This window comes from Dromiciops gliroides, chromosome 1, assembly GCF_019393635.1.
Source record: "Dromiciops gliroides isolate mDroGli1 chromosome 1, mDroGli1.pri, whole genome shotgun sequence".
NCBI classification, from domain to species: Eukaryota; Metazoa; Chordata; class Mammalia; order Microbiotheria; family Microbiotheriidae; genus Dromiciops; species Dromiciops gliroides.
The window spans coordinates 51,248,104-51,269,823 of record NC_057861.1 but is presented as its reverse complement, the minus strand read 5'-3'; the positions used below and the strand labels follow the sequence as shown (position 1 = coordinate 51,269,823).

Here is a 21,720-nt window from a genome sequence, read left to right as displayed (position 1 = left end):
GGTCCTCCCCTAGGCAGCCCGGTAGCTACGGGCCTCCCCTGGCACAGAAACATAAGACTTTCTTAGGGCAAGAGACCTTTTGGCCTAACCACCTCATTTTATAAAAAGATTGGGGGTGGGAGTGGGGGAGAGACAGACAGAAAAAGGCGGGGGGGGGGGGGGGAAGGGCGGAGTACTTGCCTAAAGTCACAAGCCTGACTAGACCCAGGCCTAAGCTCTTTCTCCTACTGTCTCAGTGGAACCCTTGAGTTTGCGCTACTGGGAAAGAGACCTAGGAACCCGAGAAAGAGGGATCTAAGCGTTCTGGCTCTTTCCAGAAATCCCGCCGCATCCTGGCTCTTCGGACCCCTTTTGGGGGAAGGGTTGGAGAGAAACGGCAGTGGCTCTGGGTAGGAGGCGGGGGCAGCGAATTCCTCCTAACTGGGGACCAGGCTTCGAGGACTTGGGTCAATATTTGAGGAATTTCTCCCACTCTCTGGGTTCAGTCAGAAGGGAGGGATTAAACAACAGGCTCGGGAGGTCGAAAACTCAACCCACTCACACACACTCCCCCCAGTCCGGGACTATTTTTCTGGGCCACTGGAGACCAGGCAGAGGAGTTTGAAATCCCGGGCAAGAGGAGGAAACACTAGAGCACCGCAAAGTTACATTTGCGAAAGGTTGGGGGGGGGGGGGAAGGGCGTGGCAAGGCTGGTTATGGCAAAGTAGCCAGACACTCCGAACTGGGGGAGGGTCTTGGCCAAAAGTAAAGATCGAATGTCATACCCAGATGAGTCAAAATCATGGGGTGAAAGGATGTCCTATCTGCTCAGAACCTACTCTTCCTGACCCCTTCTGAGGTTTTCTTAGCTCAACCGTTTACTATTTCCTTCTCCATTCGACAGATGAGGAAACTGAGGTATACAGGGTGAAGTAACTTGCTCAGGGTTCCACAGCTAGGAAGCGTCTGAGGCTGGATTTGAACTCAAGGGCTCCAAGCCCAGTGCTCTATCTACTTAGCCACGGTAAGCACTTTCAAAACCTTGCTGTTGTTTAGCAGGCAGACCCTAGAATAAGTAACTTGAGAGACAGGGGGAATCCCAAAGTGCTTAAATTTTGCCTAGTGCCTGAGGGGCAGGAGTGTGGCTCAGCAAGACTGTATAAGATGAGGCAGGAAAGGCTCTAGTTGCCCTGACCGACTTGGGAAAACTAGCAGCTGCCTGGAGATAGCTGACATAGTGGAAGAAAAACTGGGTTTGCAGAGAGAACACTTCCGAATTTGGACTCTACCTTGAGCCTCAGTTTCCTCATCAATCGATGAACATTTATTAAGCACTTACTATTTGCCAAGCATTGTAATGGGAGCTGGAGATACAAAGAAAGAAATGAAACTAACCATTCTTGTCCTCAAATAACCATCTATATAAAAATGAGGTCATCAGTCCCCTAAGGTATCTGCCAGTTCTATTATCCTGTAAAGCCTGAGACTTAGGAACAGTCACTCCAGCCTCTTTACATCTACACCGTTAGGGGTGGTTAATAAACTTAGACATTGTAGGTGAATAATAAATGTGGTTCAATGGAATGTTCCTTAAGACAACATTTACTTTTCAACAGAGTGGGGACGACCTTAAAAAGCTAGAAGATTGAACCCAGGTTCTTAGAACTTGGTTTTCTTAGAACATGGAATGTCAGACCTGGAAGAGTCCTCTGAACACAAAATGTCAAAGTTGGAAGAGGCCTTAGAATAACAGAATGCTATAGCCATAGAACACTAACCTGAACAGGACTCTAGATCATAGATTGCCAGAGCTAGAAGGGGCCTTAGAACACAAAATATCAGAGCAGGGAGGGCCCTTAGAGCCCTCAAGGTCAGAACTGGGAGGGCCCTTGGAACACAGAATGTCACAGTTGAGAGGAACCTTAGAATGCAGAATATCAGAACTGGGGAAGACCTTGGAGGTCATTCAATTCAACCTCTTCATTGTACAGACAATTAATTCAAGCATCTATGAAGTCCCTTCTGGGGGCTTCGAGGATCACTTCAGTGACCACCTTATAGGGTGAAGCCTTAGCCACCCCCACCCCCCAGTTGTTGGTGCCCTCCCCCTTCACCTTTCTTGTGTTTCTCCTCAGAATGTAAGCTCTGAATTCAATGCCAGGGATCTCTTTAGCTTTCGTCTTTGCATCTTCAGACCCCCCACAAAGTGGGTCACTTAATAAATGTTTGTTGAATTGAATGATTTTTTTCCTCTTTGCTCCAATTTCATTTGATTTCAATGGGGGGGGGGGAGGGGGTAAACTGATTTTCTTTTCCTGCCCTTCTCCCTTTCCTAGGGATGATCCGGGCCCCGGGAGTTTCCCTAATTCCAGTAGAGGGTGCTGTGTCCGCCTCAGTTTGCTGGTGGTCACAGCTGGATGGTGCTTGGCAGTGGCATTCACGGAAACCTCGATTTGAGTTCTGCCTTTGACTCACTGTGTGACTTCTGGAAAGACGCTTTCTTTCCCCGGACCTCAGTTTCCCTCTCTGTCAAATGAAGGAGTTGGATTAGGATATCTCAAGGTCGCTACCAGCTTTATGAATCCATAGGCAGAGTATTCTCCCCCAAGCTCTGGCCGCGGTTCCTAAACCCGAAGCGCTCCTAACCCTAGGACCATTTGGTCTCCTTCGATACCCCCCCCCAGCTCTCGCCTCCTCTGGGACCCCTGGCCGCCTCCATCTTCCGGCTCTTTCACAAGACACGGATGCAGGGCAAGGTGCCCACGAGTCTTCATGTCAGCACCGCTGACCGGCCGGGGCTAGCGCGCCCATAGCTCTCCAATTCCGATCCACGAGGCTGGGAGGAAAAGGGGGAATCTGCAGGGTCTGAGCTGGGCAAATGGGGAAACGTGTCTCGTACAGCAGTACGGTGCACCCGCTTGGCGGGTAACTGACCTCACTCAAGTCTCCGGTTCCCTGGCTGCATTTAGCTCCCTCCGAGCCGAGGAGAGGGAGGGGTTCAAAGTAAAACCTCTCTTCTTGTTCCCCCCCTCCATCCCCACCCTGGGCGGCCAGTCGGTTCTAAGACCTATGATTCAGGGCCGTGGCAGGGGGCAGGTGCTGCCCCAAGAGCGCACTCCCCAGTGTGCCTGCGCTTCCTCGCTTCCTCCCTCCTTCCCATCCTCCACACCCGGCTGGCTGGGGGTGCGCTCCAGGCGGGGCCCAGCTAGGACCCAGCCCGGGGGGCCGGGGCCGGGAGCAGCCACGTCAAGCGGAGGGAAGCAAGCCTGCCTGGGTCGAGAACCTTTCCGGGGAACGGGCTGGATGCAACAGGCGTGTATTCCAGGGGAAGGCGTGGGCAGGCGGCCTTTGCGCCAAACCTCCCCCCCCCCGCCCCAACACACACACACACCCCGGAATGGGAGTAACTGGGCAACTTGAGGGGGAGAACCCAGATGGAGATGTGCCCCCTTCGCTCCTCGGGGTCACGGCTCCCTGGAGCTATAGACAGAGCTGGAGGGGGTGTTATTAAATGGACTGCAAGGACCCAACGAAAGGCGAGGAGCGGCCGGGAAATCCCCCTCCCCCCCTTATGTTTGTTTATGGCAGAAGATTTTGCCTCGGAGCCGGCGTCCCAAGGGCCTGAGGACAAGCTGGGGTGTGGTGTGTGCGTGACCGAGTGGAAGGGAATGGGGGTCCCGGGCTCAAAGGATGAGACCTCAGGAGGAAAGTAAAATTGGGCGGAGGTGGGGGCGGGGGAAAAGTAGAAACGAAAACTTTTAAAATTTTTAAGTGGGAAAAAAAGCGTTGCTCTGGGCTGTCGATGCTACCTGCAGTTAGGGTGTGGGTGCACCTCCTGACTATTACTCACCTGCGCGCCACCCCCGGCCCTGGCCCTTCCCCGGCCCGGCTCTCAAGAATCTTGTTGAGTGGATTTTTCCGAGTGGGGAGGAGAGCCAGAGCCCAAGCACGGAGAGGGAGCGGGCTGAGAGAGGGGAGAAGCCCGGCCCAGAGGACATCCTTCCTGCAGGAAACCCCCCCTCCAGCCTCGCTCCTTGGGCAGGTCCGGGGGGTGGGGTGGGTGCATGGTGGGGTGTGTGTTTCGGGACCCCTCCCCAGGGGCAGCCCGATCTTAGAGCCTCTTGCAGAGCCGTCCTTCGTCCGGGGCCTGCGTCACGTCGGGCCGCTTGGGCCGAGGTAACAGGAGAAGGAGCCGCTCAGCTAATGTCACTAAGTGGGTTTGCACTTTTCTCCCTCCCTCCCTTTTTTTTTCTGAGTTTTGTATCTTTTTCTCCCCCCCCCCTTTTCCAGTGAACACCCCCCCCCATCTGAGCAAGGCGCTGGGGGGAGGGAGGGCGCAGGGGGAGGCTGGGCTGGGGGGTTGGGGGGAAGCTGAGGAAGGGGAGGAGGAGAGAAAGGAGGAGGAAAGCGGGAGGGGGCAGTGGAGAGAGGGGGACAGTGAGAGGAGTCTGGAGTCCCAGCAGTGGAGGGCTTGTTAATTTCAGGCCCCCCCGGGGGCGGGGCAGGGCGGGGCCAGAGGCGCATTAGCAGCTTGTCAATTTCGGTTGCTCAGACTTGCCCCGGACTCTCCGAAACTTGTTGCGGCTCCGCGCGCCCGTCTCCTTCTCCCCTGGCCACTCGCCGTCTCCTGCTCCCCCACTCCCTGTTCCCGGCTCCCCGTGGACCTGCTTTTCCCCCGAGCTCCGGGGCCGCCGGATGCTGCGGGCTCCGGGCGGAGGCTTGAGGCAGGGCGCTGCCCTCCCCACGGCGCGGACCATGCTAGCCTTGGCGCTGCTTGCCTTCGGAGCGCTGCGAGCCGGATCTGGAAGCTGTGAGTACCTACCCCAAACCGTCCCCTACCCCAGGCACTCACACTCATACTCCCCAGCTCCAGGAGGCGCTGGGGGATGCTCCGGGCCAGGCTGGAGACCAGCCTTCTCCCCTCAGCCCCCCTCCCGGCCTGCGGCACCTGGCTGGCCCGTGAACAAAGGAAGGGGCCCCGGGGAGCCCCGCTGGGCCCCGGGGCGAGGTGGGGGAGGAGAAGGAGGCGCCAGCCCGGAGCGAGGCGGGATGGGCAGGCCCGTAGCGCAGCGCGCCTCGGGCGGGCTCAGGGGGTCGTCTTCTGGCTAGGGTGGGAGGTTGCGCTTAGCTGGGTACCGGCAGGGCACAGCCCTAGGCCTGGGCGCACGAGATAAGACCCTGTCCCCTGGCATTCCTTCTGCCTCAGCGGGTCCGCACCACCTGCGAGGCGCGCTAGACTGGGGGAGCACGGGCCGGGCGGGGCTAGGGGTCCTGAATGGGCGCAGGGCAGCGTCTGTGGCCCCTGGGACTTCACCTGGCCTGGCTTGGCTGAGCGGGCGAGTCACCTCAGTCTCTGAGAAGCGGGCCTCTTCCATGGGCAGTCCCCCCCCGCCCCGTGAATTCCCCCCTCTTTTCAGCTCGGGGGCAGCCTTTGAGCCTTCTGGGGCTCCCTCTGCTGCTCGCTGCGGGAGTAAGGGGTAGGGGAACTCATCGCATCACCCCTCTTTGTAGCCTAGGGTCGCGTTCCGGCCTTGGTCCCCGGGAGCCGGGCCAGACCCTCCATCGCCCCGCCTCGTTGCCTCTCCCTCTGTCCTGGGCTTCGAGTACACCCGCACCTTAGTCTCCCCAGCTCTCCGTCACCCATACGCGAGAGCCGTGTCTCCCTATCTAGAAGCAGGGAGTGGAAAAGTGGGGGAAGGGGACCCAAAAATGAACCGCGCCATGGACCGAGAGCCTGGGAAGGGGTGGGGGGGGCGGTTAGGGTGATGCTCAGCCTGGTCTGCCCCCTCCCGGGCTGATGGGATGAGCTAGGGGAAGTAGAGAGATGGGACAGTGCTGCCCCCCCCCCTCTGGGCTCCAACTCCTGCTCTGGCTGGCTCCAGGCCCAGGGTCCCTGGGGATGAGTCTCTGAAGAATAAGGCTGCTTCCCCCATTCCTCCTCTGTGCCCCGCTCCCAACCCCGGTAGTTTTACTGCCCAGACTGGCATAGTCCTGAAGCAGCATTACCCACCCTACTGCTTTCCTTCACTAAGATCGGGGCTTTGGAAAAATGCCCCTTCCTGAACCTGTGAGACCGAGTCTGGGGCGGAATGGGAACATACCACACTTAGACCCTGCTCAGTCACACCTCAGCAAAGGCATCTCGCTCCAGATTCACAAATGGACATATATACAAACACTCAGCTACACTCACACAAACACACTGTCACACACAGACTCACATACCCTCAGTCACACACAGTCACCTAATCACATGCAAACACAAACTGTATTTGGCTCATACATACTCTTGGGCCAGCATAATCTTATACACACACTCCCCCCCCACCCAAATCCCATTCAGATTCAAACGTTCAGATAAACACACAAACCCAGACACACACAAAGTCATAGAAATCTAGGCACTGAACCCCCCCCAAAAAAAAAAACACAAAACAAAACAAAACAAAAAACCATTACACACTCTTACACATACTCTCCATCACCACAAATGCATCTCCCCAGCAGCACCCTGAGGGGCATCAGACATTCATACCCTTCAAAACCTCCCTCACCCCTCTACTCACGCCCCTTCTTTGACTTGACCTGTTCTCAGCACCTTCCTCTGTGCCACGGGTTTACCCTGGGCAAGGTCTCAGAGGGAAGCTGGGAGGAGGAGGTTGGAATGGCCTGGCTTCGGTAAGTGTCAGAGAAGAAGTAAATGGTGCAGGCAGGAGGGTGGGGGTGGGGGAGCTTTGGCTAGGGTTGGGGCCTCCAGAGAATCCCCATAATCCAAGGGACAGTTCAGCCTACCTTTGTTCCCCTTCCTCTGTGGAGGACCAGGGGGAGGAGGAGGGGAGCGTGTGTCTGTGCAGAGGGGGTTGTTGTGTGTTTTTTTCTTTAAGAAAAAAAAAAGTTAAATAAAAGATCCTCACACCTCTACAATGTGTTTCGACTTTATGATGTGACTTAGCACCTGATCAGCAATCTGGTTTTATAGTCCAGTCGTAAAGTGTCCAGCAGGTATGGACCCAAATTCTAGGCTTGCCCTGTCTGTCCTGGGCCTCGCCAGCCCCCCTCCACCCGCCTCCCTGGCCCCTTCCGCTCCAATCTGAAAACTTCACACTTTTCCCTTTTAAAACACATGTTCTTCCTTTTTAATAACGGGCCAGGCTGTGGATCGGAAAAACATTGTTAAAGTCGCTGGCCCCGGGAGCCAGCGGTCTGCACAGCTCCCCTGCTCCCTCGCTTGCTCAGCTCAGCTCCCATCACTCTGGGTGGAAGGCTGGGCCGGGTGGAGGAGGGGGGAGATGGAGAGAGAGGAGCTCAAGCCCAAGAGGAGGGGAGCTCCCTGCCAAGAGAGGGGGGGCTGCCTCAGCCCCTGGGCCAGAACGGGGCAGAGGGAGGCCGAAGGAGTCATTGGTCCGACTTCTGGCTGCCTTGGGTTCAGCCAGGTCGGGCAGACAGTGCCGTGGGCTCTATAAATTTGTGGTTCCCCACCCCACCCCCGGGCTCTCGGCCACCCAGCCTCGTGGAATGTCTCAGCCGCCTCCTTTCCACGTCGGGAAATATAGTTTTTATGCATTGTTTATGCTCGATCTTCCGTTTGTTCTTTCTAGGGGCTGCTCTCTCCCCAGTCTTTTCTCCCCCCGCTTCCAGCAGTAGGCCACAGGCCAGCCTGGCCGCTCCCCTTCTGAGGGACCCCCAAGCCAGTGCCGGAAGGGGGTGTGAGTCTAGGGAGGGCCCAGGAAGCACTGGGCCTGAAGCCCTCCTTCCTCCCACCAGCTGAAGGAAAACAAGAGACACCCCCCCTTCCTCAGCAGGCTGCTGGCTGGCACTGCCCGCTGGTGCCCACAGATCCACAAGGGGAGGCCAAGACCCCCGACGGCAGCTGTGGCATCTGGCAGAGGCGCCATGCTGGGCTTGGGATAAGACAGAGGAGAAGAGGAGCCAAAGTGGTGCTGGGGAGTGGGCAGGACTAGAGTTAGGGAGGGCTTTGGCACAAATAGGGCCCGAGACACCCCCCCATACACACACACCTCCCACCAAGAGGGTCTGGACCCCCCAGAGAGCCCCCTCTAGTCTGCCTCCAGAAGGCCTCCCTTCTGCACAAGGATGCTCCCTGGGTGCCCTTGACCCTGAGTGGGCCAGGGCAAGAGGGGTCCCCAGGCCATCCCCCCTGGGGTGCCCCCGCCCCTGCCCGGGAGGCAGGAAGCGGTGGGTGGGCTGGGCAGAGGCGCCGGCAGGCGGGAGGGCGCGGGGGCTTCCGCATCAGAGTTTCATGCTGAAGGAATTCCGAATTAGCGAGGAGGCCGGCTCTCTTGGTAACGCTTCTCTCACTGTGACCTCCAAACCAGATTACTGGGGCGGGCTTGGCTGCACACGGCTTCCCAACATGTTTTTCTGTTGCTCTCTCAGAAGCCTCCTTGCAAGCTGCCCGTGGTCATAGGGCTGCAAAGCCTGTAATCGGGAAACCTACCAGGGCCTCCTGGGCAAAGGGAGGGAGGCTGCCCAGGGCCCAGGAAGTGAAGCCCCTTGGGGTCCTGCCCTCACTGAAGTGAGAGTCTGGCCCTCCTCCCTTCTGCTGCCCCTCTGCTCCAGCCGCCAGCACATCCATCCGTCGCACCGCTCACAGGGATGGCTCAGACTCCAGGCACTCCCTGGACAAAGCCCCAAATTCAATTTATATCTCACGCTCCAAGCAGACAAAGCCCACTGCCAAATCTGCCCATAGAAATCCCAGCCATCTCAGATGTTTTCGGCCAGAGGATTGGAAGGAGGAGGCAGCCGCATCAGCTGTCTTGTCCCCAGTCCACTCCCTTCCCAAGCTGAGGGAGGATAATGAAGAAGACAGGATTCTGCCCCACAGTGAGAACAAACAGTAGATATTTAGTAAGTGTTCCCTGGGTGTAGAGCCCAATGACTGATGCCTAGGGGAGACAAAGGAAAAGCAGATAACATAAATAGCTAAGACAGGGTCCCTGGTTGTCCTCATGAAGCTCTCAATCTAATGGTCTGGGTGAGAACCACACAGGTGACTGTAATACACAATATTACATAATCAGGTCATCAGAAAGGTACAAAATAAATTGAGCCTTATTCCAGAACTGAGAAGGGGGAGGTCAGGGCGGGACAATAAGGGAAGGCTTACTAAGGAGAGGATGGCATTTGGCTTGGGTTTTAGAAACAGTTTCAATTCATTGAACCTGCCTTGTGTCTGAAAACTAGTTTTGTTCCCCTTTTGTAGGGATAGGGATGGGGGGTTGTCAGCCATGTGAGAGGACTTGCTCACTCAGAGGGCATGTAGACAAGGAAAAACCATCCAACCACCTGGAACATTCTTGACCAAGGCTGAGCTCTTAGGGTCCACTAGTGGACAATGGGGGTCCCCTCTGTGCTGGTGTGTTACAGGTATCCCAAGTGAATAATGAAATGACCTGGAGTCATAGAATGTTGGAACTGTTAGAGCTCAACTAGTCCAATGTCCACATTTTGTAGATGGAAAAACTAAGCCCAAGAAAGAAATGACTTATTGAAAGTCACCTAGGAATTTAATGGCTCAGCCTCCAGGACATGAACCTACAGCATCAAGGAATCTTGATCTGGAGAGGGCCTTAAAGATCATCTAGTCCAATTTTACAAGTAAGGAAACTGAGGCCCACAGAGGAGGCATGACTCACTCAAGATTACACAGGAAGTTGGCTGAGCTGGAACTCCTACACAAGTGTACTGACCTCCATCCCAAAGTTCTTTGTGCCACACCAAGCATCTTCCCTTGATCCTTTTCCTTAAAGCCCAAGCCATCTTTGGATTGAAGAGGCCCAAGGAGGCCTTGGGCTGAGCCCTCTGTCACCTCCTGAACCCCTGCACTCCTGACAGCAGGCGCCCAAGCCCCTGGGGCTGATGGGCTGTTGTTTCTCTGACCCCAGACCTGGCTGTGATCGCCCCCCAGGACCCGACGCTGCTCATCGGCTCCTCCCTCCATGCTACCTGTTCAGTGAGTGTGAGCGGCAGTGATGTGCTCACAGCTGAAGGGCTCTACTGGACCCTCAACGGCCGGCGGCTGGCCCCCGAGCTCTCCCAGGTCCTCAACGCCACCACCCTGGGCCTAGCACTGGCCAACCTCAATGGCTCCAAGCAGCAGTCGGGGGACAACCTAGTGTGCCACGCACAGGATGGGAGCATCCTCGCTGGCTCCTGCCTCTATGTTGGCTGTATGTGTTCCTCCACCTCTGCCTCCCCCCCAACCAGCAGAGATGCCCCTTAGCCCCCTGCCAGTCTCCCCCCCAACCAAAAGAGATGCCCCTCAACCCCCTGCCAGTCTCCCCCCCAACCAGCAGAGATGCCCCTCAGCCCCCCTGCCAGTCTCCCCCCCAACCAGCAGAGATGCCCCTCAGCCCCCCTGCCAGTCTCCCCCTCCCAACCAGCAGGGATGCCCCTCAGCACCCCCATCAGTCCCTATCTTCCATCCCTTCTGACCCTATGGCATTCAAGGGACCTCAGATGCCCTGTCCCAGAGGTGACTTGAGAGGAATCTCGGAGCCAACTCACTCCAAATGCCTCAGCTTTGGAGGCATCTGAGTGTCTGTGATGGGGCAAGGGGTAGCTGAGGCCTGCTCTGGGGTCATCGTTAACCTAAGGGTCAGGCAACAAGGATGACATATTTCCTCTCACAAGAAGGAATCTGAGCTGCTTAAACAACAGACTGCTCTTCCTCCCCTTTTCCGTAAGCACAAACATCTCTGTCCCAAGGAAATCCACCCCCCCCCCAATGCCTTGCTCTGAGCAAGAAAGGGCTTCTACACACCCTCTGAACTCTTAGGGAGTAGGTACCAGGTCGGGGAAGAGGGAGAATGTTGGCCCCTGGTGAAGAGCCTCTATGAGACCTCGAGGAGGAACAGGAGATACACAGACAGAAAATAGGGTGAGGCTCCAGCCAGGAGCCCCACCCTCAGTCCTCCTCCTCTGCCTCTGTTTAGGCCCAGAGCCTCACACCGGGCTTCTGCTCCCCCAGCCCAGAGCCCTGGAATAGGCTCCTTGGTGGTGCTCCTAGGGCAGCCCCACCATTCCTGCCATCCCCCCATGCCCCCACCCTATCCTCAGTCATCAAGAACTTGGGCTGGTTTATATTTGACATGTCCCAGAGTCCTTCAGGGAAATGGGAATTTGTGCAGGAACGGACACTGGCCTCTTCCTCTCTCCTCCCAGGGAGCAAGCGCTCCAAGACCCCAGCACAGACCCCGACACTCCCGTAACCGGATCCCAGGCAGGGTCCACGGCTGCAAACACGTTTCCTTGAAATAAAGGAGGAATAAATCAGGAGGCATCGGCTCCCCCAGTCTCAGGCCCAGCTCCTTGGAGAGCCTGGTTCCGGTTTTGCCCAAGCCCCCGGCCCCTTCTCTAGTCCTCTTTTCCTAGAATGGTAGCCAGGCTGAGATGAGATTGGGGGCCCGAGCCCTGGAAGTGTTCCTCAGCACCTTGCTTACCTTCATCTCCCCACCCCACCCCCCAGTGCCCCCCGAGAAGCCTGTTAACATCAGCTGTTGGTCTAAGAACATGAAGGATCTGACCTGCCGCTGGTTCCCAGGCACCCAGGGGGAGACTTTTCTTCATACCAACTACACCCTTAAATACAAGCTTCGGTAAGTATGTATGCAGAAGTAGGACCAGCATTCCTCCAGCCGGAAGGGGCAGGAACAGAGGGACCAGGCTGGGGAGTGAGATGGATGGATGGAGCTGTGGCCATGGGGGCCACTGCACTGAAACTGTGGGATCCCACGGGGAAGGGTGGAAGATAGCTGGGCTAGCCTAAAGAGGAGCACATAGAAAGGGGCCGTCCAGGAGGAATGAATAAGTCTAACAGAGATGGGAGGCAAGTCCCTGGAGGAGGGGAACGTAGGAAGGGGCCCAGGGAAGGGATTTCCTGGCAAAGGGAATAGAGGAAGGTGAGGGGATACCAAAGGTGATAGGACAGCCTGGGCGTCAGGGTGTGTGTGTAGGGGGGTGTCATTTGTCTCCCTAAACCAGGTGGTACGGGCAGGATAACACATGCCAAGAATACCACACCGTGGGGCCCTATTCCTGCCACATTCCCAAGGACCTGGCACTATTCACGCCCTATGAGATCTGGGTGGAGGCCACCAACCGCCTGGGCTCGGCCAGGTCGGAGGTGGTCACACTGGACATCCTCGATGTGGGTGAGGCTTTCACTAGGCCCCAGCCCCCTCCCAGCCCCCATCTCTTCACTCCTATAGGACTCACCCAACAGAATTCTAGCCCTCTGAGGGTGGCAGTCCAGAACCAAGATGAAGTGGAACCTGTTGCCTCGGCCAGGCTCTAACTAGAGTCAGTCAGTCCTTCTGACCAATGTTCCACAGGCCCATTAGCCCATTTATCTGCTCCTTGGGCCCGTCCGGTCCTCTCTCCATACTCTGTCCAACCCATCTGTCAGCTCCCAGCTCAGCCCTGTGTTTGTCTATCGGCTTGGTCCCCCACCTCAATCCGTCTCTGAGTCCCAGAACCCGTCTGCCCTGCTCCACTCCTCTCACTGGTCCCCATCCATCTGTCTGTATGCTCCCCTAGTCCCTCAGCCTTTCTCCATCTCCACCGCTCTCTGCCTTTCTTTCCTCCCTCCCTGGGAGGCTAAGTTCTTGCTTGGCTGGAGGGGGGTTGGGGGTGGGGGGTGGGGCGGGGCATCCTAGTCTCGATCCCTGTCCTGGGGCCCTGGACACCCCACGGAAAACACCTGGCTCTGGTTTGCCCTCGGGGTGGGGCCCAACTCCTTCCTCTGAAGCCCCAGGTCCCTGCCCTCCCCCTTCCCCTCCCTCCCTGATGGGATGGGGCTATGGCTGGGGCTGGGATTGGGCTTGGTCTCTGGGCCCCTCCCCCTCAGTCCAAGGGCCAGGTGTGGGGGCCCTTTGGGAGTGGGGAGGGGAATGGGAACAGGAGCCTTCAGGTCAGGGAGGGGCTGGGGAGGCCCAGCCCTGGCCCCCTCCCTGGGAAGCAGCCGGACCTGGTCTGAGGGCAGGGGGGAGAACCGGAAGGCAGGAAATAGATGATCTGTGAGCAGAATTGGTCCTAATCTAATTAGGATGTTTCTCAGCCTCCCTTTCCCCCAGGCAGCCCCCAGTCCTTAACCCTTTCAGTGCTGGGGCTCCCCCAACATACACGAGGGGGCAATGCTGGCCTCAGCCCAGAGCTCCTGAAAGATGTGAAAGGGAAAAAGGGGACGGAGGGATCACTCACCCGGGTGCATAGAGCCCTGACATCACACCACCACCTTGCCACTTACTTGTTGTGTGACCCTGGATGAATCACCCAGTCACTATGAGACAGTTTCCTAATCTGGAAATAGAGGCAGTGTCCTTACAAGAACTACGGTGAAGAACACGCTTTGAAAACTTTATCCCGGTCCCCATTGTGGGGCTAAGAAGCTTTCAGGATTCAAGGTCCCAGTTCTACCCAAACTCCTGGGAGTCACCACAGTCCACTGTGGGGCAGGAACTCCCCCATTGCCATCTTTGCCGATGCCCATTCTGATACTTCCCAAGCAATACCAAGGGTCCCAGACTAAATCCTTCTCCCCATGTTTTGGTCCCAGTGATATTAGTGTTCAACTGGATAGGGCGTGGCTAGGGGGAAGAGACCCAGCCTGAAAGGGATTAATTCAACCAATTCCTCACCAGTAACAACAGACCCCCCACCAGATGTCCATGTGAGCCGAGTGGGGGGGTTAGAGGATCAACTGAGTGTCCACTGGAACTCCCCGCCAGCACTCAAAGACTTCCTTTTCCAAGCTAAGTATCAGATCCGCTACCGGGTAGAGGACAGCGTGGAGTGGAAGGTAAGATGACATTTCCCCTCTCACCTTCAACCCCATCCCTCTGAGGTCTAATTACCTTTTTCCCAACTTCCTACATGAACTCTAATTTCCCTGCTTCTCTCTCCCTCACCCTCTCTCACTTTCCCTCTCCCTTTCCCTCTTTTCTCTCCCTCCTTCTCCCTTTCCCCCCTTCCCCTTCCCTCTCTCTTCTTAAGCCCCTTTCTTCTCATCTTTGTCACCTCTATCTCTCCTCTGTCTTTCTCCTCTGTCTCTCTGCCTTTCATCTGTCTGTTTTTCCTGTCTTTGTCTCTGCTTCTGTTTTTGTCTCTGTCTCCCTCTCTGTGTGTCTCTCTGTCTCTGTCTCCGCTTTCCTCTCTTTCTCTGTGTGTCTCTCTCTGTCTCTGTCTCTGTTTCTCTCTCTCTTCTTTCATAAGAAAACAAAATATCAGAACTGAAAGAAATCTCATGAAAGAATAGGATTACAGCTGTTTGGGACCTTAGAGACTATCTAATCCAACTTGCTCGTTTTACAGATGAGGAAACTGAGTCCCTGAGAGATTTAGAACATAGAAAATTGCAACACTTGAAGAAAACTTAGAAAGTAAAATGAGGGTAGGAACCATTTCATCTTTGTCTCTGATTCTCCAGCACCTAGAACAGTGCCTGTCATGTAGTAAGCACTTAAAAAAATGCCTCCTTATTTATGAATAGGGAAGCTGAAGGGACCTCGTGACAAGGAATATTAGAATTATAAAGGGTCTAGTTCAATAGATCAAAAAAGAAACATTTATTAAGTACTTACTTGATGTCTGGTACTTGGCGGGGTGCAAGGGATAAAAGACCTAAATGGAGCCATTTTGCCCTCAAAAAGTTTACATTTTATGGTCAGGGAAAGGGAGGGAGAGACAAAATAAATATATGGTAAGTCCATACAAGTAGACACAAGAAAGTAGGAGGAAGCAATAGCAACTGAGGGATCAGGAAAAGCTTCCGGTAGAAGGGGGCACTGAGCTCAGTTTTGACGGGAACACAGGATTCTAAGAGGCAGAGGTGAGATGGGAGTCCAGGAATGAGGGACAGCCAGTACCAGTGCATGGAGATGAAAAATGGAGTGTCCTATGTGAGGTCAGGATGGCCGAACCTTGTAGGGTAAGAAGGTTCATAGGCAAGGTTAGAAAGGTAAGGTTGGGGCTAGGCTATGAAGGGCTTCCAAAGCCAAACAGAGAAGCTCATAACTGACCCTAGTGGAAATCAGGGTGACCAGGTAGGGAAGCAAGTGATAAACAGAGGGGTGAGCTAAGAGCTAATGGACCATGGACAGGTCCAGGGGAATGAACAATGGATGAAGAGATGGGTAGATAAGCACTAGAGTTTATTGAATAGGGGGATGGCATGGTTGAACCTGTACTGGAGGAAGATCACTTTGATAGCTGTATGGAAGATAGGTTGGAGTGTGGGGAGACATGAAGCAGGGAGACCAATTATAAGGCCATAGCAAGAGCCCTGTGTAAAAGGTGGTTCAAGGTCTGAACTAGGGTAGTAGCTGTGGGAGTAGTGAGAAGGGAACAGATGCAAGGATGTTTTGGAGGTTGAAATGAAGAGACTTGGCAATTGACTGACCATATGGGATGAAGGAGAGTCAGGAATGTAGCATGATGTGAACCTGAGCAAATGGAAAGATGAACAGCAATGGGGAGGTTCTTTTTGTTTGTTTGTTTGTTTTTGTTTTTGTTTTGTTTTTGCAGGGCAATGAGGGTTAAGTGACTTGCCCAGGGTCACACAGCTAGTTAAGTGTCTGAGGCTGGATTTGAACTCAGGTCCTCCTGAATCCAAGGCCAGTGCTTTATCCACTGCGCCACCTAGCTGCCCCAATGGGGAGGTTCTAAGGAGGGGTGAGTTGAAGGAGGGAGATAATGAGATCTGTTTGGGACATGTGGTGTTTGAGATGTCGAAAGGACGTTCAATTCAAAATGGCCAATGGATGATGATTGGAAACGTAAGACTGGAAGTCAGCAAAGACTAGATATAGTTACCTAGAAGTTACCTACATAGAAGTGATAATTGAATCCACAGGAGCTGGCAATAGAGTAGACAAGACCCAGGACAGAGTGTTGGAGGAGGGGCTCTACAGTGGGATCCACATTACAGTTAGAAGGGTCATCTCTAGGTCATCTCTTACTCCAAGACTGGAGTAAGGAGAGGGGATTAAATCAAGGCATTTTGTGATGCAGACAAGGACAAGAGGATGGTGACAGGGGGCATTGTCTATTTTCTCAGTAACCTATAACAGTAGGCTGAGAAGGTAGAGGAAGTGGATGGTGTGGGAGGCTTGGGAGAAGAGAAGGCTTGGGACATCCTTCACACTTAGTGGGATGGAGAATCATTTCAGTAGGAGTAAAAGCACAGGCTTGCTTCCATGAGGGCTCAGTTGAGATGAGATAACCCAACCCTCTTAGCTCAGTTGCTGAGGTTCATCCATTTCCATTCAGCAGCATGTGAGTAGGAGTAGAGAAGGCATAGAGTGACTGTGATCTAAGGGAATCTGGCAAGGCATGAGCACTGAGGACAAGGGGGAAAGGTGTTTAAGAGGAGAGTATAGAACAGCATTGATCTGTTGGGATAAGAAGAAGAGAACATGAAGTGAAGGCAGAGGTGATGGCCTGGGAGGGGAGTAAAGGATGGAGAGATTGGAGGTACTGGTGAGGATAAAGATGGGGGAGAGAGAGAGAGAGAGAGAGAGAGAGAGAGAGAGCGCGAGAGAGAGAAAGATGAAATAAAACAGTGAGGTAATGTAGTGAAGGGAGCAGGGAATCTATGGACTCAGGAAAACCTGAGTTCCAATCCTGCCTTAGCCACCTGCTAGCTGCATGACCCTCTGTTTGCCTCAGTTTCCCCATATGTAAAATGGAGACTATAATAACACCTACTTCCTAGGGTTGTTGTGAGGAGCTCACGGTACAGTGCCTGGAGCATAGTAAGCAACAGATAAATAATAGTTATTATGATGATATTATAAACAGCGCCTCTCTCAACCTCACTTTCCTCAACTGTAAGTTGGAGCTAGAAATAGCACATACCTCATAGGGTTGTAAGTATCCAACGAGATAACATGTGCAAAGTGCTTTGCCAACCTTAAAACATTTTCAATTCTAGTTATTCTCAACGTAGGAGTTTGGGATCCCATAAAGGCATTTTGGATCCTGAAGGTAGGACATTTGTGAGGGATGTTAAGATCCACAGTGTATAAGCATTTCTGGGTATAAGCTAAAGTTGGGCAGAGGTAGAAGTGATGGGCACTGAGAGGTTGGACATCTACATGACCCCCAAGGCCCTTAGTTTAACAGTAAGGAGTTGGGGGAGAGGGGGAAACTAAACCAAGTGCTGAAGTCCCGGAGAAAAGGGGAAGAATGGCCTGGGGACTGGTAGAGAACTGCCACTGGAATCTCAATTGGGTGAGAAATCTTAATTAGAGCGAACCTCGAAGAAGGGAAATTTTGCTGAGGGATTATGCAAAGAGACTGAAAGTGACAATGGGGAAGCAAAAAAAAAAAAAAAAAAAAGAAAGAAAAAAAAAAGATTCTAATTCTTTCTCCAGGATCAGTGTATTCGTGTATAGAGGGGGAGGGGACAGGGGAGAGTAGCAGGTGCTAGGAAAGGTGCCTGAGGAGGCAACGTGCTCAGAAGCCAGTTTTCTCCACATGCCAGAAAATGGAAGGGGCAGGAAAGGGGAAAGCCTGAACCAGAGGGGACGTTATTAATTAAGAAACAGGAATTCCAGAAGGCGTAGTGAAAGGGGTAGGAAGAAATGAGGTATGGAAGGGGATGGCAGAGGAATAAGAGAGGGCAGTAGGGGCTGAGGCAGGGGAGATGCCTGAACCACCTCATCTTCCAAATGGAGAAACTGAGGCCCAGAGAGAGGAGCAGCCTTTTCCAAGGATATATGGGTAGCCAGAGACAGTGCCCAGTAAGTCTGGGACTCCTTCTACTCCAGAAGGCCGCCACCTTGACTTGTGACCCTGACAAAGCCCCATCTGACTTTGGACCACCATCCATTTGATGACTTCCCCCCCCCCAACCTATTTTCACCCAGGCAGGGAGTTTGCTGTTTCCCTGACCATTTTCTTCTCTCTCCCACCCCGGAGCAGGTGGTGGATGATGTGAGTAATCAGACCTCGTGTCGCCTGGCCGGCCTGAAGCCAGGCACCGTCTACTTCGTGCAGGTGCGCTGTAACCCCTTCGGCATCTACGGGTCAAAGAAGGCAGGAATATGGAGCGAGTGGAGCCACCCAACTGCGGCCTCCACACCCAGAAGTGGTGAGGGAACCCCCCTCCAGAAACATCTCATGCCCAGGGAGCAGAGCTAGCAGAACACCAGGGCTCAAAGGTTTTAAAACAGAGGGGCAGAGCTAGAAAAAGGACCCTAGCACATAAAGCGTGAGGGCTAGAAGGAGCCTTAGAACCTAGAACACAGAACTTTAGAGATAGAAAGAGATGGGGAACTTGGAATAGAAAATGTCAGAGGCCTTTCAAACAGAGCCAGGGAGGGCCTTTAGAACACTGAATGTCAGAGCTTCTAGGGAGGGCCCTTAGAACCCAGAATGTTAGAGCTGGGGAGGCCCTTAGAACACAAAATATCAAGGCCCTTAGAACAGAGAATGTCAGAGCTGGGGGCGGGAGTTAGAACAGAGGATGTCAGTGTTGGGGAGACCCTTAGAACCCAGAATGTCAGAGCTGGGGGGACCCTTAGAACCCAGAATATCAGAGTGGGGAGGGGGACCCACAGAACACAGTCTGTCAGAGAAGCACCTCAGCTTGATCCTTCCTCAACACCTGGGAGGAGGGACAGGAGGGAGTTGGGGGGTAGGCTGTGAGGTGGATGCACATGGCTGCAACTCCAATTCTTCTCTGTTCCTAAAAGAAGGCCCTGGCTGGGTGGGGAGTGCTGGGGGGGGGGGCTGGGGGCTGGGGCTACAGCCTTGGCCCGCCGCGTGCCCAGCACCTGCGTTTCTTGCAAAGGAGCCAGCTGGAGGCTGATTTCCCGCCGGGGAGGGAAGGCCTCGGCCTCCCTCGGCCTCCCTGCTGCAGGCAATGCCAGCACTTGTCAGCAGGTCCCCCCTGTTATTTATGACGTGAGGCTGATGTCCTTATCCGTCCGAGCGGTCCCTGGCCCTAGCTCCCACCATAGTAACCCATGTAGCCCAGCCCAGCTCATCCTAGTCCAGTCAAGGGGAAGGGACTGCCTGCCAACCAAACACCAGGCCCTCTCTGCAGAATGGACAGCATTGGGGGCTGGGAGGGAGGAGCTGCTCTGAGGGGATCCAGCTGAGTTTGGAGAGTCATTTTCAGACCATGGGCTCAAGAAGGGCCCAGATAGGTCCTCACTTCTCTCAATCCCTGGAGAGACCCTTGAAGCCAGGCATGAAGCCCCAGGCCCGACCAACATGGTGTCTGGGGGGTTCCTCCCAGTGGGCCTCCTTTCTACCTCCCTTAGCCCTTGCTCTCCTCCCTCTTTTCCTATGCCTCCTGGTTTTTCCATTCCGCTCCCTGTATATCTCTCTGTCCCAGTGTCTCTCTCCATTTCTTCTTTTCAAATATCACAGTTCTATTCCTGAGTCTCCTTTTGTGCCTGACACCCTCAGGCTTTTCCCCTCCTTCCCTGACTCTAATACCCCACCTTTGGGGCCTGTTCCCCCCTTCTTTTCTCTCCCTCTCCCCCCTCCCTCCCTCTCTCTCCTTTTCTCTCTCCCTCCCTTCCTCTCCCTTTCCCTCAGCCCCCCCCATACACTCCCCCCCCACACACACACACCTGGGCTCAGCCCAACAGGGACTTCTGTTCTTTCTTTGTGGAAACCTTAAGAAAGAAATCCCCTCAGCTTTTCTCAAGCCCCGATGAACAAGGGAGTGAGGGGGAAAGTCATCCCATCATGTTCATTCATTTGCTCGCTGCCCCCCCCCACACACACATACCCCCGGGGAGTTGATGTACACACAGGAGCACAGACAAATGTGGACATGCATGTCCATGGATACGGAAGCAAGGTGATCAACATCTCTAGGCCCGGATGTGTGGTCACGTGTGCACGGGGACGGCAGGCACAAACACACGTGGACCTGCACAGGAGAGGGCACCCAGGCATGCCGGCTTCTCGGCTGGAGACGGCCAAAGCACTGGGTCATCTCTCACCTTCTCCCCCTCCCTTCTCCACCCCCAAAACTCAGCCTTTTTCTCTCTCTTTCCCCGTCTCATCTTGCTCTGTCTCTCACTCTCCCTGCTTCCTCCTGGGCTTAAGCCCAAGCATGGAGACAGGGACAGCCTACAGCCCCTCTCCCCTGGGGCCCTGGGTGGCCCCATAGCACAGACCCCACCACACGCCAGGATAGCCCACAGCCTAGAACTTCCTGGACCTAGAACAGCCAGAAGCCAGTAGAGCCCTGGCTGGGTTCATAGTCCAGACCCCAGGACACTACACAGGCCAGGATAGAAGGTGGCCTAGGCCCCTCCTACCCGGAGCCTGCCAGCTCTGTCCTTCTCCCTCCCCACCATTCCCTAGAGCGGCAGGGCTCCAGTGGGGCCTGTGAGCCCCGGGGCGGGGAGCCCAGCTCCATGCCAGTGAGGCGCGAGCTGAAGCAGTTCCTGGGCTGGCTGAAGAAACATTCCTACTGCCCCAACCTCAGCTTCCGCCTCTATGACCAGTGGCGAGCCTGGATGCAGAAATCCCACAAGACCCGCAACCAGGTAGGTGTGGCCAGGGCCTGCCCCCTTACTCCTGTGTCTGTGTGTCTGGGGACCCTGATTACTGGGCAGCCCTGCCATCCGCCTCTCCCCTAGAGACGGAGCCCCCAGAAACAATCTCAGGGCTTAAAACACAGGACAGTAGAGCTGGAAAGGACTCAGTGGCTCATCTAGCCCACTGAGCACATTTTGGAGATGGAGGCTCAGGGCCTGGAGGTCACCAGCCCAAGGTCACACAGCAAGTCCCTGGTATGGCTAGGACAAGCATTCAGGTGTCTTGAGCTCCCAGTTCAGCCCAGAAGAGAATCGGCATCTCAGAGGCCAGCCGGAGCCAGCTGTGGGGAGGGCCCCAGACCACCAGCTTCTGTGCCGAGAGCCAGCACGGACCCCCCCTGCCATAGGACAGTCATTTCTGGGGCCCCTGGCATGGGAGGGAGGAGGTCTGGGAACAGACACCCTCAAACATCACTCATGTTCTTTCTAAGCACAGGACGAGGGGCTCCTGTCCTCGGGCAGACGGGGCACGGCGAGAGGTGAGCAGCACTCCCCGTGGGTGCGAGGGGCAGGAAGGAGTGTGGGATCCACACATTTCCCCCAAACGTGACTGCCCAGTAAACATAAGCTTCCTCCATGCAGCCCAACTTTGCCTATTGCATCTAAGTCCTGGTGTTAACAAAAGCCTCATCATGGACCCTGAAGCCAGTGCCCACACACCAGGGCGGGCACTCTTCCCCCTGTGCCCACACCAGGGCGGGCACTCTTCCTCCAGTGCTCACACAGAGCTTCTTTCCCTCTTTGCCCATAGGTCCTGCCCGGAGATAAACTGTAGCGATCCTAGGTCCTGGGCCAGGAGGGCATCTGCCTACCCCAATGCCACCTCCAAAGAATCTAGAAACATGGAGGGAGGACATCTGGGGCTCCTCTATTCTAACCTGAGGATGCCCCCAAGTTTCCCCAAGCACTGGAACTGTGGATTCATCCAGGACACAAGATGCCCACCTAAGCCATAGCCCCTGCTCCCAAAATGGGCAGCCCAGGCTTCTGTGGAGTCACCAGGCATCTTGACTATCTGACAAGGAGCTGTCCTCTTAAGGACAGGGCCAGTGTGGGAAAAGAACAAGGCAGGGCTTGGGGGGAGGAGAGGGTAGAGAGACCAAGCCCCTGCCTCTTGCAGTACCCACAGCCCCTCCTGATTCTGCCCAATTC

General features: G+C 54.9%; 1 protein-coding gene across 1 annotated transcript in view; it reads left to right on the top strand.

Annotated features, from left to right (window-relative positions):
- The window catches only part of CRLF1 (cytokine receptor like factor 1), a 23,082-nt gene extending 1,362 nt beyond the window's left edge, over window positions 1-21,720 (top strand). The window contains exons 2-9 of the mRNA XM_043977779.1: window positions 9,889-10,173; window positions 11,472-11,601; window positions 11,987-12,156; window positions 13,645-13,802; window positions 17,927-18,095; window positions 20,333-20,517; window positions 21,005-21,047; window positions 21,320-21,720. Of these exons, the coding sequence (XP_043833714.1) occupies window positions 9,889-10,173; window positions 11,472-11,601; window positions 11,987-12,156; window positions 13,645-13,802; window positions 17,927-18,095; window positions 20,333-20,517; window positions 21,005-21,047; window positions 21,320-21,336 (1,157 nt within the window). The 3' untranslated portion in view covers window positions 21,337-21,720. The remainder of the gene's footprint in view (window positions 1-9,888; window positions 10,174-11,471; window positions 11,602-11,986; window positions 12,157-13,644; window positions 13,803-17,926; window positions 18,096-20,332; window positions 20,518-21,004; window positions 21,048-21,319) is intronic.